General features: G+C 41.1%; 1 protein-coding gene across 1 annotated transcript in view; it reads left to right on the top strand.

Annotated features, from left to right (window-relative positions):
* The window catches only part of PAH (phenylalanine hydroxylase), a 70172-nt gene extending 54578 nt beyond the window's left edge, over positions 1-15594 (top strand). Inside the window, exons 8-13 of the mRNA XM_084616180.1 lie at positions 782-851; positions 4269-4325; positions 5871-5966; positions 7609-7742; positions 11117-11232; positions 11908-15594. Coding sequence (XP_084472306.1) covers positions 782-851; positions 4269-4325; positions 5871-5966; positions 7609-7742; positions 11117-11232; positions 11908-11951 — 517 coding nt within the window. The 3' untranslated portion in view covers positions 11952-15594. The remainder of the gene's footprint in view (positions 1-781; positions 852-4268; positions 4326-5870; positions 5967-7608; positions 7743-11116; positions 11233-11907) is intronic.
* Positions 15595-17179: the final 1585 nt, after the last annotated feature.

The following is a 17179-nucleotide window of genomic DNA, read 5'->3' as shown; positions in this document are numbered from 1 at the left end:
TGTGAGGCCACATGATAAACTAAAGCTGCCCCCTACTTCCATGGCTGAAAAGTCCATGTGAGGGTAAAAACTCCAACACAGCATCTCCTCCGGCAGGGAGAATTCCCTCTGGGTTGCAGGGGCCCAGGGTGGTGCAGGAAGGTATAGTTTACACCTACAGGTGTTGGCTTCAGGAACTTGGCCCAGGAATTCAAAGAGAGTTATGTTCATCCTGTGCAAAGGGCTGGCATAAAGCCTCTGCACTTATTTTGTGGGATTTAAGTGGTGCATAGGTCTTGAGCTGCTTCTCTGTGCAGGGCTGAATATACAAGGTATATTTTACTTACGGCCAAGATTTGCTTTACTGTTCCCTTCTTCAGCTGTTAGCAGTGATTATTGTTAAAAAAATGAAAAGGGAGAATGGTCCAGTGGCTAGGGCACTAGCCTAGGATTTGGGAGATCTGCTCCCAATTCCCTGCTTCACCACAAAGTGCCTGTGTGACCTTGGGCAAATCACTTAGTTTCCCCAGGCCTTAGCGCCTCTTCTGTGAAATATGGGAAATAGTACTTCCCTTCCTCACACGGCTGTTGTGAGCATAAATTTGTTATAAATTGTGAGAGACCCAGATAGCACAGTAGTGTGGGCTCCAGAAGTACCTGAGATAGAAATTCCTTTCCCTCTGGATCTTGGGCATTTCTCTCTAATATGATTTCTTCTCTGTACACATGGAGAGACTCTGACACTAGTGTGTCTACACTTTTTTTTGAAATAAAGTTAATTCATACAGCTTATTTTCTCTAGTGATGTTTGCCATGAGCTCCTAGGACATGTACCTCTGTTTGCTGACATTAGCTTTGCTCAGTTTTCCCAGGTAAGTGCATACATTACTCTATCATTGTAACTTACAATGCCAGAAACTGGATAATTCAGAAAGTTAGTAAAGGGTTATGGAGCTTTCAACTTCTAGCTTATTGTTTCAAATCTAGTTGAGGTCAGGTGAGTCAGTTTCCCATGTAGAAACAAATATTTATTGTCTGTCTGCTGTTCAGCAATTTATGTGAAAAGGTCTAGTTCTTTATGGACAGGTAAACATAATATTAATTGGCAGCTGCATTGGCAGTTTCAACAAAGTTGCTAAGAACTGAATGGGCATAGAAAATGCACTCCCCTGTCTCCCAGAAGTGATCCCTTCAGTCAGAGTTGAAGCACATAGGCTTATCTGTGATGCAAAGTATGTAATGTGATTTAAAATTTTGCTTTACATACATTTAAGTAGGACCTGTTTTATTTATTGTTTAAAAAATTAGACTTAGTTCACGCAAAAAACCCTAGTGTATACAAAATATAGATTTCATTGTTGTGTAGTTTTGGTTTTTGAATCCATATCCCTTGTAACAGGCTGATAGTGTTCGCCTAACACCCTCTTAGCAGGTGTTAATCCTGCTTAGAAAGGGTTAAATGGTATCTGAGTCAGATGACTTGTTACCCCACTCTGATATACAGGAGTTGGAGTGACTTGGGCGTCAGAGTAGCTGAGGTGAGGTAAGATTGGAACCCTCAGAGCCGTCAAACCTGGTGGAGAAAATTTGAGCTGCTACTTTGTATTGTATGTTGTTAATTTTTAATTTCTCTGTTAATCACACCAAACCTCAGGAAGGGACTGAGCTTTTGGCTATATCTTCACTGCAACAAGGGGTGTGTTTGTACATCAAGATAACTAAGTCAGTGTAAATCCTAGCTGAAACAAGGCACAGATAGTCTTTACCTTGGTGTAGTAAGTGGAGGTCAACCCTGTTACCCCTAAGTCCCCCAACCCTCACATGTGCACACACTCCCACAGCCCTGGGGTTTACCTTGACTAGCTACATCGAGGCAAAAGCAGCCTCTGCCTTGTCTCCTGCTAGGATTTTACATCAAGATAGCCCTCTTTTTTTGCAGTGAGGACATAGCCTTTGACTCTGCAGCATGCAGTCTGTGTTTTAGAGCAAGTTAGCTATACACATTCTTGAGTTGGGCTTGTATTTTTTTCTGCACTTTGGGTATTTTACACCCATGTGGATGTCTCTGTGGTTCAAACTCACAGTTAGCTCCTGAGATAAGAGTAGGTTCTTTTCACACTGTGTCCCTAGCATCTGGAACCATTTCATATGAGCTTATGGGGAAGCGCTTTTTAGGTGACAAATCTGTGGAACTGTCCCAGATTGAGGTGTCATTAGAGGAGGTTCTGGAACAAATTGATGAGCTAAACAGTAATAGGTCACCAGAACGAGATGGTATTCACCGAAGAGTTCTGAAGGAACTCAAATGTGAAATTGCAGAACTACTAACTGTAGTTTGTGACCTATCATTTAAATCAGCTTCTGTACCAAATGACTGGAGGATAGCTAATGTGACGCCAATTTTTAAAAAGGGCTCCAGAGGTGACCCTGACAATTACAGGCCAGTAAGCCTGACTTTAGTACCGGGCAAACTGGTTGAAACTATAGTAAAGAACAACATTGTCAGACAGCTGGATGAACATAATTTGTTGTGGAAGAGTCAGTATGGTTTTTGTAAAGGGAAATCATGCCTCACCAATCTACTAGAATTCTTTGAGGGGGTCAACAAGCATGTGGACAAAGGAGATCCAGTGGATATAGTGTATTTAGATTTCCAGAAAGCCTTTGACAAGGTCCCTCACTGAAGGCTCTTAAGCAAAATAAGCAGTCATGGGATAAGAGGGAAGGTCCTCTCATGGATTGGTAACTGGTTAAAAGATAGGAAAGAAAGGGTAGGAATAAATGGTCAGTTTTTTCAGAATGGAGAGAGATAAATAGTGGTATCCCCCAGGGCTCTGTTCTGGGCCCAGTCCTATTTAGCATATTCATAAGTGATCTGGAAAAAGGGGTAAACAGTGAGGTGACAAAATTTGCAGATGATACAAAACTACTCAAGATAGTTAAGTTCCAGGCAGACTGCAAAGAGCTACAAAATGATCTGTCAAAACTGGGTGACTGGGCAACAACATGGCAGATGAAATTCAATGTTGATAAATGCAAAGTAACACACATTGGAAAACATAATCCCAGCTATACATATGAAATGAGGGGTCTACGTTAGCTGTTACTACTCAAGAAAGAGATCTGGGAGTCATTGTGGATAGTTCTCTGAAAACATCCACACAATGTGCAGTGGCAGTCAAAAAAGTGAACAGAATATTGGGCGTCATTAAGAAAGGGATGGATAGTAAGACAGAAAATATCATATTGCCTCTATATAAATCCATGGTATGCCCGCATCTTGAATACTGCGTGCAGATGTGGTTGCCCCATCTCAAAAGAGATATATTGGAATTGGAAAAGGTTCAGAAAAGGGCAACAAAAATGATTAGGGGTATGGAATGGCTGCCGTGTAAGGAGAGATTAATAAAACTGGGACTTTTCAGCTTGGAAAAGAGATGACAAAGTGGGGATATGATAGAGGTCTATAAAATCATGACGGGCTTGGGGAAAGTAGATAAGGAAGTGTTATTTACTCCTTCTCATAACACAAGAACTAGGGGCCACCAAATGAAATTAATAGGCAGCAGGTTTAAAACAAACAAAAGGAATTCTTTTTTCACACAACGCAAAGTCAACCTGTGGAACTCCTTGCCAGAGGATGTTGTCTATAACTGGTTTCAAAAAAGAACAAGATAAGTTCATGGAGGATAGGTCCATCAATGGCTATTAGCCAGGATGGGCAGGGATGGTGTCCCTAGCCTCTGTTTGCCAAAAGCTGGGAATGGACGACAGGGGATGAATCACTTGACGATTACCTGTTCTGTTCATTCCCTCTGGGGCACCTGGCATTGGCCACTGTCAGAAGACAGGATACTGGGCTAGATGGACCTTTGGTCTGACCCAGTATGGCCGTTCTTATGTTCTTATGTTCACTTTCCACCAGGGTCCACCAGAACAATGATAAATATTTAAAGTATCTGCTTTGTGGTTGACTTATCATCTTTTTATTGTAAGATTCTGCTGGTTGCTTACTGTTGGCCTGATCCAAAGCCTATTGAAGTCAGTGGAAATGGGCTACATGCCAGGTCCAATGGGTCACACCATGCAAATGAAATTTAGACAGAGACCCTCATTAACTTCCATAGGGACTTCTGGTTAACAATTGCTGGTGCACTAGGGTAAGGTGCCCTGTTAACATTTGTGTGTGGTGGTGCTAGATGGTAATTAAAAAGTGAACAATGAAATAAGGCATATTAGAAGCAATGTTTGCACTAAACAGCTTGAAGAACAATGATTTATTATTGCAGGAAATTGGACTTGCATCCTTGGGAGCGCCGGATGAATACATTGAGAAACTTGCTACGGTAATTTAATACATTAGGATGGGATTTTGCAAAGCTCTCAGGCCCAGATCTTCAGAAGTTATTTAGGCACCTGATTCCCATGGACTTCAATGGGTGAAGTGCCTCAATACCTTTTGAAGATCTGGGGTGGAGGGCTGGCCTAATTCTGCTTCCACTGAAGTCAGTGGTGGAATTCCCACTGACTTTAATGGAAGCAAAATTAGGCCAATTATAAGCACTTTGGAAAATCCCACCGGTAAACACTTGCCTTAATGGATCATAAGAAAGCTTATCCTATCAGAGCCTTATTGACTTGACAGTTGTGATTAAACAAGAAAAGCCAGAGTATAGTTGCTCTAGCTGGACCCTTTCTGGTAAGGAGATACTGCAGTTACTTCATTTCTCCTGCAAATGTGCAGGAGGAGACAGCTTTGACAGCTGTTCTACTGGCCAAGGACTCTGCTCTTCCACCCTATGGTACAAATAACTCCCTCTGATGTCAATGGGAGTTACTCATGCCCTACTGTGGGAGAGCTGAGACCCAGATCTCTATGAATTCCAGCTGAAAGTCAAGCTGTGTTCTTTCTAGCTTAAGCAGCATAAGTAGGTTTGGCAGAATTCCACTTTTATTTGTTTCTTTTATAAATTTGACTGCTAATATTGATATTGATTTTTAAGCATTTTAAACTTTTAAATTTTCACAGTTGCACAAAATTCTGTTTTTTAAACTTTTTCATTTTTTGTCTATTTAAATTTTCACAGAAGTGGGAAATAATGGGGGGGACAATTATTTAATGACAGTAGTAGACATTAAGATTGAAAAATGCAAAGTGTTAACATCACATGTCAAAATATACAAAGTAAATATTCTTAAATCAAACTCTAGTAAGTTCTCAGGCAGCATTTTTCTTACTCCACCGATCTGTAAATTTCAATTGTTATCTTTGGAAATATTTTTTCTTTGCCTTGTGCATGTACAGTGAAATTGATGATTACCAACATTTACTGATAAAAATCTGCTCCTTCCAAGCCGAACCATAAGCAATTGTCAGGGTTCTGCTAACAATTTAGTCTCTTTTGCTCTCCCCTGTCTCTGTAATATCTTGGTGCCCTACATGTGAAACAGGAAACAATTTGTTTCACTAAGGGAACAAAACTCAACATTTGTCAATGATTGACAATCCATATTACAATCCATTTCTCTCTCTGGCTCTGTTCTGCCAACAAATATAAAGGCTGTAAAAAATAACTTATTCTGTCAGGAAAGTAAGCAGATCTGGATACACACATGGCTATTTGGATGGCTTAAGTAGGATGTAAGTGAAACGTAGACCTAGTGCTGACCCTCTTCAAAGGGGTGAATTTCACTGAAAGAAGAGCAGATCTGTTCAGTAAAAATGAACCATTTTAAAACAGTCTTTATTTAAAAACTTTATCTATGTAGCTATGGTTTAAATACTAACTTTATCTAGCAAATGTAAGTTCCAAATACTTAAAAATCAGTGCCTCATGGTCAGATAGTGTTTGCTTAGAGAATCATCTATTTCTGTCTAATATTCATGTTAGGTCTATTGGTTTACGGTGGAATTTGGACTCTGTAAAGAAGGTGATGCAATAAAGGCCTATGGTGCTGGGCTGCTGTCTTCATTTGGCGAGTTGCAGGTTTGTTCCCAATAACGTCATAATAGCTACATGATTCATGGGGTTTTTTTGATTACGTGTTTCTTATGTAAATGTTACTGTATCTTCACCTAATGCTGTGCATCCAGATTGAATTAAATGGAGTACTATAATTCAATACAGCCAAATGTGAAGCCATACATCTAGAAAGAAAGAACGCAGGCCATACTTACAGGGTGGAGGACTGGGAAATGACTCTGAAAAAGACTTGGGGGTCATGGTGGACAATCAGCTGAACATGAGCTCCCAGTGTGATGCTGTGGACGAAAAGGCTAAAGTAATGCTTGGAGTCTTGAATAGGAGTAAGGAGGTTATATTATCTCTGTGTTAGGCACTGGTGCAACTGTTACTGAAATGCTGTATTCAGTTCAATTAAAGAAGGAAGTCAACAAATTGGAGAGGATTCAGAGAAGAGTTATGAGAATGATTAAAGTATTGTAAAATGTGCTTTATAGCAGAGGGTCTCAAAGTGGGGGACAGGATCCCCAGGGGGCCATGGAGAAATGTCTGGGAGTGCAGCAGGGTTCGGGCCACCCCACATGGGAGGGAGTACCACTCAGCCACTCCCCGCTCCCAGCTCTCCTCTGGTCCCACCCCCAGCCACATCCCTGGCTCCCGGCTCTGCTCTTGGCCCCATCCCCAACCTTGCTATGGTTGTGCTCCCAGCCCCGTGCCAGCCCCCAGTGTGAGCTGCTGGCCCTGGCTCCATTCCCGGTCTGGGGCCAAGGCTGGGAGCAAGGCTGGGAGTAGAGCTGCACCTAGCCATGGGCCTGGCTGCCAGCCCCCACCGCAGCCAGTCTGCGGCTCTACTCCCACCACCTCCACCAGCCTTGACCCCTGTCCATGGCCCCACTCCCAGCCCCAGACCCACCCCCAGCTGCAGTCCCAGCCTCGGTCCCCTTACCCCATCCGTGTGTCCTCCCTCCTGGAGCCGCTGACCCGCTCCCTGCCCTGGGGCAGGTGCAGACAGGGGCAAAGGTGGACATGACTCTCAAAAGTTTGGGGACCACAGCTTTATAGTGATAGACTCAAGAAACTCAATCTATTTAGCTTATCAAAGAGACAGTTAAGGGGTGAGTTGACAGTCTTTAAGTATTTATGGGGAGAACAAATATTTGATAGTGGGCTGTTCAATCTAGCAGAGAAAGGTGTAACACGAACCAATGCCTGGAAATTGAAGTTAGACAAATTCAGACTGGAATAAGGCACAGAACTGAACAGTGAAGGTAGTTAACCATTGGAACAACTCACCAAGGATAGTGATGGATTCACCATCATTAGCAATTAGTATATCAAGATTGGATGTTTTTGCTAAAAAATCGGCTCTAATTCAAACAGATTTGGGGAAGTTCCATGACCTGTGTTAAACAGGAGGGCTGGCCTTAGAATCTATGAATCTGTTATATTGCATAGAAGTCATATTTCATAAATGGATCATTATCTTCATTTAGGGCCTGTTCTGCCTCACTTTGAACTCAATGGTCAAATTCCTTTTGACTTCAATGGGAGGAAGAGCAGGTCCTGAATAACTGAACGTGTGCATATCTAAGTAAGATTGTCCTCCTTCGTTATTCAAACAAAACCACTTTTTAATGGAAAGAAACCTCTCACTCTTTCCATACAGTACTGTTTATCAGATAAACCTGAAATTCAATCCCTTAACCTGGAGAAGACTGCAGTCCAGAAATACCCAGTCACTGAGTTCCAGCCTGTTTACTATGTTGCTGAAAGTTTTAAAAATGCCAAGGAAAAAGTAAGGTAAAATAATCATTTCTCCATTATAGGCAATATCTTACACACACACATACCTCCCTGAGGCCTTTGTGGACCCCTGCAGCTGAGGAGCATGTTCTCTGAAGTCTTGAAGTTTAAGACTTCTGGTCTGGCTTTTAAAAGCTTCTTTCAGCTTTTGCTCTGCATAAGAGGACTGTTTGAATGTGTTCTGTAGTCAGCTTGATAGCCCTGAAGGCTGAAGTCTTCAGTTTTTCTCAGAAGAGTGTGACGTAGGCAGTGATGCTACTCTACCAATCACATCCTGGGAAAATCCCTTCTAGGGATGAGAGAATAGTTCAGTCTCAAAGCCCAGTCAAGCCTTGGCTTCTTGTAGTTGAGGCTAACAACAAAATCCCTGGGCCATGTTCTCCTTTCACAACAGCTATTCTTTTCTGGTTCTGCTCAGTAGCTTCATCTGCTGCTCAAATCTTTTCCCCTTTTATTCCACAATGGAAACCCTTAATAATAAAAATAACTATTATTGTTTATTATTTATCTTACGCCTCATGTACATATTTCAAACTTGGGCTTTACACCGAAATAAGATAATTGCCTATTTCCTTCATGGGACTGTGTCACATCTGGGGTACAATCCAGACCAGAGAGAGATTGTGTCACTGCCTGCCCTGTAACCATGGGTGCCTTACAATACTTTACTGTTGTAGCTTCAAAAGTAGGCCACTTACAAACAGCCTGCCAGCATGAAGGTCTCACCCAGAGTGTGTGTGTGCATAGCTACAGCCTTGATCCAACAGCTCTGACCCCAGCAACCTGTCAGCAACACCCCAGTCACACTGTGGCTTCCGCCAGTCTGGGTTACTACTTTCAGGGTGACCCCAACACACTCCCAGTTCTAAATTTTCCCAAAAGCATGTATTCTGCACTGTCCAGCCCTCTCCTGGACAGTTCAGATATTAAAGGTCCATTGCCCCTGTAAAGGGTCAGTATTCAACAGTTTGCTACTTTAACTGGAGTTACCAAACAGTTCAATTTAAACACAGCACTGAATTGGTTCAGATTAAAAATAAAACAAGTTTATTAACAAAACAAGATAGGATTTTAAGTGAATTCAAGTATCAAGTACTATGGTTAGAAGAGAAATAAAAATAAATCTCTTTCTTAGTAGCTAAAACTTAACAAGCTACACTTCATTCAAAGTAAAATCCTCACACACATTTCCAGCAATATGGATGACCAAAATCTCAGGTCGGAATCTCCCCTCAATGTCAATGGTCTGGTTCTTTTGTCATCTTAGGTGAGAAAGAGAGAGATACCTTGGGGTTTTCTGCCCCTTTCTTTCATAGTCCAGTTAACCTTTTGAAGTGGATTCTTCTGAGAGTTACTCCTCAAGGCAAAGTTTATTCAAACAGTAAAAAAGGTGACATTAAGTCTGGTGGTGAAGGAGGCTCCATGTACTTTCTTCTCAAACGTGTTTGCTGAAATGCTAATTTGCTTTGTTGCCTGCCATCTCCTCCCCCTGCTGTGTTGAGGACCTTATTTAATACTTATATGTATTACTGAGGTAAACACACATTTCTTTTATTCAGTATACTTCTGCCTGGGCAGAGCTGTGTGTTTTAGAACATGTGCCAATAATTTTATTCAGGGGAATTTCATAACTTTACATATCATGTTGCTACATGCCTTTTCCCCGTGATATTATTGATCAGTGAGTTCTTAGTTTTCAAATGGTACCTCACAAGGCATATTTTGTACAAAAATAATTAGAACAGTGTGAATACAAGGGAGACTGTGGTCACAGACTGCCTTTGTTTTTTTAGTCAGCATTCTGTGTCTGAGCTAAGGTTTCCTACTTCTAGTGAAGCCCTTGGGCCTCTTACTGAGATCTGGAAGGAACATTCTTTTTCCTAGAATGTTGACACTTGCCCAGAAGGACCTGGACTGATACCACCAACCTTTGTCTTATAGACCACTGACTAGCCATCACACAATAATACGTTTAGGCCACGGTTCTGTGCAGAGCTCCACATGAACACAGGGGGGCAACCCATAAAGACTTCGGGTGGGATTGTGGCTTCAGTCACTACTAACGTGGCCTGAATTCAATCTGGAGTTTCTTCTTCTTTTGTATGGCTTGGATAGGTAGCAATGACTACAAATTTATATCTAGATTTGATTGCCAATACATTGCCACAGCAATGAGCTGGTGAATGTCCTTCAGACCCCCCGGGGACATTCAGATATGACATGCTCCATTGTTTGTGCCTGTTTACCACAGCCGCATGCAGGTGTTTGCCTCTGGAGTTGGGTTGCCTGGACATTGTGGAAGCCACGGCCCAAAGAGTGGAGCTGGCCACCTGGAAAGGATAGAGAAAAACACCTATGCCCAGAAATATGCATGGCTGAACATAATCATCAACAAATTTTATGTCAATATTCAACTATGAGCCATAACTGTGTGCATTTGTGGGGGGTGGGAATGAAGGACTTTATTTATAGAATAAATTTGATAGAATAAATTTACACAGGAGTTGCTGCTGTAGAATTTGGTCCAGCTTTACCACAGAGTACATGAGGCCCTTGGTCTTGGTAGCCTATTACCTAGCCCTTGAGTCTCCCATTCTTTGTCTCTCAAACTTTTTGAAGTAACAGAGCTGTAGGTGACTTGAGAAGCACAGCCATTTTCCAAGGCAATATAACTTCTGGTATAACTTCAGTGAGAGAGCTTTGGCAAATGACAGGTGTTCTGCCACAATTATTGGACCAGATCTTCACCTCCAGTATATAAGTGCCAGACCAAGAGGCTGTAAAGCAACCCTAATCCCACAGCTGAGGACTCCCCTGGCAAGGCTGAGAAAAAAGTGTGGCCAGAATGAAACTGCGCTCCAGTGATCTCTGACCGGCTTTCCAGCACCTTGGAGGCTGCTACCAGCTATCAGAAGTTAGACAAGCTCTGAGATTGCTCTAATGCATGTCAAGCTCTGCAACCCCAAGGACTGCAAAAGTGGATCAGGGAATCACATTCTGCATTAGTAATAGGAAAACGGGGATTTAAAGTCTGGGAAATGCTGACACCTGCTCACTGGGTTAAATCAGCAGCAGCCAGTATTACTCCTATAATAGCATGGTAAATACTGCATAATGGGGTCTGTTTGAAAAAATGAAGGGTGGTTAATAAATGACACACCTATAGGAAAGCCTCCCAGGTCAGCCTCAAGGATATTGCTAAAGCATTGGAGAATACTGTTGCTGCCTAGTCACGGAGTTGGTCTTTAGTTACTTTACCACATTGGCTTCCCTATCCTTCACATCAATAAAAGCTCCTCCCAACTCAAAGGAGCAGGTTACTTAAAAAGAAACAGTTGTTTTCATAAAAGTATTTGTCTTTTCTCCTTCAGGAGATTTGCTTCAACAATCCCTCGACCTTTCTCGGTTCGCTACAATCCATACACCCAGAGAATTGAAGTCTTGGACAATGCAAAGCAGTTGAAGAATTTAGCTGAGTCCATCAGCAGTAAGCAATTGCAGTTTTGTTATATTAGATTCCTCAAAAGCTAGGACTTGAATGGAGAGAAGTGTTTTTCTCCTGTCTCCATTAAAGACCTGATTCTCACTCCAGTGGGAATTTGATCAGGTCCTAAATATTTCCTTTATGGTGTATAAAAACTGCTTCCTAATTTCACCCGTCCCCCAAAGAAGTTTGCCCACTTTATTGTTTGCTTTTTATATTGGAAATATCACATCTTGATGTTATTCCTTTTGCTGGAGGGCTTTGGCAAAGTTTGGAGGACTGGTTGGTGATAACACAGGAGGATGAAAACAAAGTTGTGGCTCTCTCTGCCCCCAGTGAGGAAAAGGGGATATTCACAGCCTTAGACCATTTGGATTTTCTTTCATCGTTCCAGGATGAGCAGTTCTTTCCAATTGACTGGCTGGACTGCTCAGAGCCAGCATCCCTGATCTTACACAGCATCTATGGCTGATAAAACTCCAGATATAAGGGCTGATCCTGCTGTCTGTACTCATACAAAACATCCATTTAAGTTAATGTGCCCAGTCTATCACCCACCTCTTAGGTCTCATTCTTTCAGGGAATGAAAATATGGCTGTGCTGAAGTTCCACTGAAATGTATAGAACAGGCTGTAAGACTAACAGGACAAACACTGATTTTTGCTATTTCATGTGCAGGTGAGATGGGAACTCTTTGCAGTGCCCTCAAGAAGATAGAATGAAGGTTTTCTCAGAGTCCTCTCTTCCAAGAGCAACTTGCTGAAGTGACTATATGCAAATGCCAATAATATTCTAGCTATTTCACATTATCACTCTATTGAATGTGTAAATGTCTATGATATATATATATATATATATACACACACATACACATACACATATATATTACTTAATCCCTATATCTTAGCAACAAAAGGGGCTTCTGTGGGTGACTCTGTGCTCTCTTTGGTTGCATATCATAATTCTGTTTAGAATTCACCCCAGCCCTGGGTGACTGTCCATGGCCTGTACATCTTTTCTGTCTGAATCCTGGAAGCTGGCAGAAGAGGGAATCCTTCTCCATTCACCAGCCTGCAGAGTTACTGCAGCCCTGGTACTGTATTGCCCCCATGTCCCGGTGACAACGTGGCAATGACTAGAAGCAGATTCACCCACCCTGCCATATCCCTCCTACACTCCCATCTGCCCCAGCCTGAAGCCATGCCAGGTTCCCCTGGAGAGCTAAGCTCTGTATCCCTAGGATCTACATGTCCTCACAAACCCTGTCCCCTACATAGCAAATCTGCACCTCTTCCACTACACGCTGGGCACGCTGCACGGAGAAGAGGCCACAGTTTGCCACCTTAACATGGGGCTTAAGTAGTACTTTGTGTGGGTCCTCTGCACTGGGGTGAATTTTGCTGTAAAAGTTTTTGTTCTGCAAAAGTGACTTCAAATTTAGTCAAAGAGTAGATGCTCTGATGTTACTAGCGGAGACTGTGTTTTCAGTATGTTTCTGACTCATTAGTGAAGATTTCTCCTTCAGTGTTAAAATATTGTGTTCACACCATGTGCAATGTGTTCCCACAGCTCATAGTCCAGGGACTAAATTTGCTAGGTCACAGATTGGACATTTGAACCACCCGAAGCTAAGCAGAGCAAATCAGTGTTTCTCATTAACAACTTTCCCATACACAAGTTTCAAAATGTGATGAGAGGTTCTAAAGCTACTGTGGGCTTTACATTTTATGGACTTTTAAATCAGTTTTGTAATATCTAGTCTTGCACCACTTTTATATTTACTTCTCAAAAAGCAATGGATCTTTCATTCAAACATTGCCCTTTAAGGAGATCCAAACTACAACTGCCTCTATTATATTTATAGAGTATAATAACATTAATCTAATCTAAGGATACCAGCTGGGACCTTTTTGAACAGAAGTATTTTTATACAAAATGGCATCATTTTGGTGCTTTGAAGTATGCCTTTTTTATTACTGGGTCTTTTATTGTGTGGTTATGTCTGTGCAAACCTTTAATCCCTGGCACTTATTTCAAAAGTGAAAGTAGCCCATGTTCCTTCTCTTCTAGTATAGTGATACCGCTAAGGTGATTGTGTTCACAAAAGGATGATTCCACCACAAGTTTGAAGTCTTTCAAAATAATCTCCTGCTGGCTTTCAAATCTTTTTGTGACTGCTGCTATGAATAACAGTAGAGCAGCATCCATGGTGCTGTTGGGAACACAGGATACATGGTTTCCTTTATACTTAAGTGGAATTATTAAACAACTTTCACATTTAGGGTCTGATTCTGTCTCATTTACACAGGTGTAGTCTGGAATGACTCCAGTTAAGTCAATGGAATTACACTGGTGTCAAACTACTGTTAAGTGAAGTGAGAGCACTAGCCCCCTTGGGATTTTAGAAGTGGATGAAACAAAAAGCAACTAGATTTTCTTACTAAAAAAATAAGCTTATGCATTTATTTTTAAATATTTTAAGTTAGTTGCATTTAGAATACTATTTTTAGTGGATAGCTCAAGAAAGAAATTAAAATTTGTAAAAAATCTTTTAATTTCTCTTCAGTCTGGTAAACATATCATTCTGCTATGTAAACTAAATAAATGTAAATGTTTAGTAAGCCAGTAGTAAAACAGATAGTTACATATATATATAGTACTTTTAAGTGGTGTGTTGGAAAGACTAAATTAAACAAAAATACTCAATATTATTTTACACTTCTGCAGCATCATTCATGCAAGAACATCAAAAAACAACAAGCTTTAAAAACATTAACTAAGAAGTCTCAGATCCATGAAGTAGTACCTGTATTTTACAATCAGGGAAACAGAGGCATAGAAGGTTACTTGGCATGTCCAGGATCTGCTATCGAGCCTGAGATAAACATTCCGGCTCTGTCAATTTAGGCTTTTATAGTGTTCCCATCATAGTGCTATCCAAGTACTTAGGATGCTCAACTATGACTGGTTTCAGAGTAACAGCCATGTTAGTCTGTATTCGCAAAAAGAAAAGGAGTACTTGTGGCACCTTAGAGACTAACCAGTTTATTTGAACATAAGCTTTCGTGAGCTACAGCATCCGATGTGCATCCGATGAAGTGAGCTGTAGCTCACGAAAGCTTATGCTCAAATAAATTGGTTAGTCTCTAAGGTGCCACAAGTACTCCTTTTCTTCTTTCAACTATGACTAAACTTCTGACCCCCAGTCCCATGCTATAACCTCTTCCTCCATGCTTCTTCCTTCAGTGCTTCTTGTAGAATAAGCTAAAATATCCATGGTGCCTTCATTCCTGACTAAGGTGATCAAAAAGTTGCGGTGAAACAGCTCTTGCAGTATCTAGTCGCCTCAGATCTCTTTGATCTTTTTCAGCTTGGGTACCAACCTGGTTACGAAACAGAGTCCACCTTAGTTGCATTGACAGAAGGTCAACTGCCCATGCTGATACTATTAGTCTTGATAGCTGCCTTTAATAGAGTTGATCATGAGGGTGTTTATTATTGTAAAGATGTGGAAATAGAGTGGGAGGGAGACTTGAGATTTTACCTTGCTTTCTGCTGATGGTTTAATCTTAAAGTATACTGCTGCACTTAGCATATACTGTATTTTTAAGTTATGTCAAAGGTGTATAGGTAGAAGACCTGGTTAGCATTTAAATGAATCTAAATGAATAATAGTAATACCATATAAATCCATTATTAACAAAGCCTCAACAATAAATACAATGTAAAAGCCACTGTATGAAAAGGATTTCTGCTGAAATTAGTTAGTTGGTTTAGGTTGATTTGTTTGTTTTCCCTAAAAGTGCCAATAGCTAATACGATTGGTGTGGCTTTTCATTCTTCCACAAACCCAGATTCTTCTAAGCACATAGGCCATTATGGCTCCATAAAGTAACACTAATAATGAGTTACATGGGCACATCAAGTAGTGACAAGATGCCATATATAGTGCATTGTGATATTCTATATTTTGAAGCATTTACTTTTCATCTTCAGTATGGGGGGATGTAATTATACATCTTCGTTGAGTAGCATCTCTTTAGCAGGTTTTGCTGTCTGCACAAATGCACAGCTGAGCTAACACTTACTTTGGTGCCTCACTGCATGCAAACCATTTAACTTCCTTACCATTTACTTTCATTACATTGCATATATTCACTGTTACTATTTATGTCAACAGATTATCATGTTCTTGCAGAGCTAAATAAATATAGTATGTAGTACATATTAAGTGTGTATTTCAGCAGTATTGGGCAATGTAGTGATTGAGACACTGATCCTTGTATATGTCTGAAAAGCAATAGGTAACAGTTTTGTTTTGTTGTATGCAAATAAAATTGCTAACAATAAAACCCATTAACCAGATGGGATTTGTGTAACCTGGTTTACTACTATGGAGACATGCTAGCCATTCCATAGCCAAGGCTATGCCACAACTTTCCATTAAACCAACAGGACCTTCCTGTTGGTTTAATATGTGCCCTTTAAAATATAAAGCATGGGCATAGCTCTTTTGTGACCTGACTTTCTTTTACTATGGAAACTAATTTAGGGCTCAGTCTTATAGTCTTTTATGCAGGCCAACTTTCGCTGACTTCCAAGGGAATTTTCCTGCAAAAGGACTATGGCCCAGGTCCTCAAAGGGATTTGAGTCGGAGTTAGGCACCTATCTGCCTTAGAGGATCTGAGCCTATGTGTCTGAGACCTAAGTTTCCTTATAAGTTGAAACTGAGGTATTCAAAGAAGGGGCTTATTAAAGACTCTGTCAGCACCACTAAAAGCTGAGTCCAATGGAAACCTTGACCTGTGTTTGAGTTAAAGCTGCCAAGCCTGGTTGACACAGAAACATAAGTCTTACTTATCATAGATTCTTCAGCAAGGGGCCCTCACAATGCTGTATAACTGCTGCTTCAGGAAATAAAGAAAATAACTAGCTTAGACCAAAAATTCATCTCCTCCAGCAAGAGCAACCCAGAGATTTGCTTGAATGCATACTGAGAATTAGTTAAAGAAAAGAAATTTGCAATCTGATATACTGGAGGGAGAGGGAAATGGGAGTGTCTACAATATCTCTGGCCAGCACTATAATGAAAGTAAACCAAATTGCTTTTGCAAGTAAAGTGAGATGATGGCGATTCAAAGTAGGAATCATATACTCCTACGCTGTTAGTTGGAGCAGGAAGAGGGGGGGATCCTCCTTAATTAATCCTCCTTATTAAATGTGGACACACACACACACAGAGAGAGACGAGGGCCAATTCAGTCCTGTTGTAAGCAGACGCAGCTCCATTGATGTCAATGGAATTGCCTCCAGGGCTGAAATAGGTTCACATAGTTTGGCCCAGTTCTTGTTGCATTCAGTAGGGACCTAACCAATTAAATATACCCATTTAAAGGGAGAGTAATTGGAGGGCAGGGGAAATAGGTTTTCCAAAAATAACCTATGATTGACAAATTCTATATTCGGGGAAATATGAAACTTAATTCTTGGCACAGGATACTCGATCTTGGTTTCCTTGGCACCTAATTTCTACTTTCTGACTCTGGATATTGACCTTTATCTATGGCACCTGATGCATTACTACTGCTTCTTGACTCCTGATAGAGTGTCTGCGAGTGCCCTAAAATGGAGATAGCCAGACAGATTTCCTAGATGCACATAAACCGTTCATGTTCAAATGAGCAGTTGGATGTAGGTACAATCACATGTAATCACAAGCAGCCAACTGGTGACTGCATACACAAAATATGTATTCAAATGTGCAAGCTGGACCTGAGTCAAAGCCCAGCTTTGGTCAAAGGAACGGCGCCCATTGACTTCAGTGAGCAATGGATCACTCTACTATGTGCAGGTATGTGAGTGCCTATGCATGTGAGACTCAGGGGGAGTCTAGGCGAGGACTGCAGGACCAGACCTTTTAGAAAATGTAGCTTATTTGGGGAGTTATAG

This window comes from Lepidochelys olivacea, assembly GCF_965140295.1.
Source record: "Lepidochelys olivacea isolate rLepOli2 genome assembly, chromosome: 1".
NCBI lineage: Eukaryota > Metazoa > Chordata > Testudines > Cheloniidae > Lepidochelys > Lepidochelys olivacea.
Note: the sequence above shows the minus strand (reverse complement) of the source record. Positions and strands in the feature narration are given on the sequence as shown.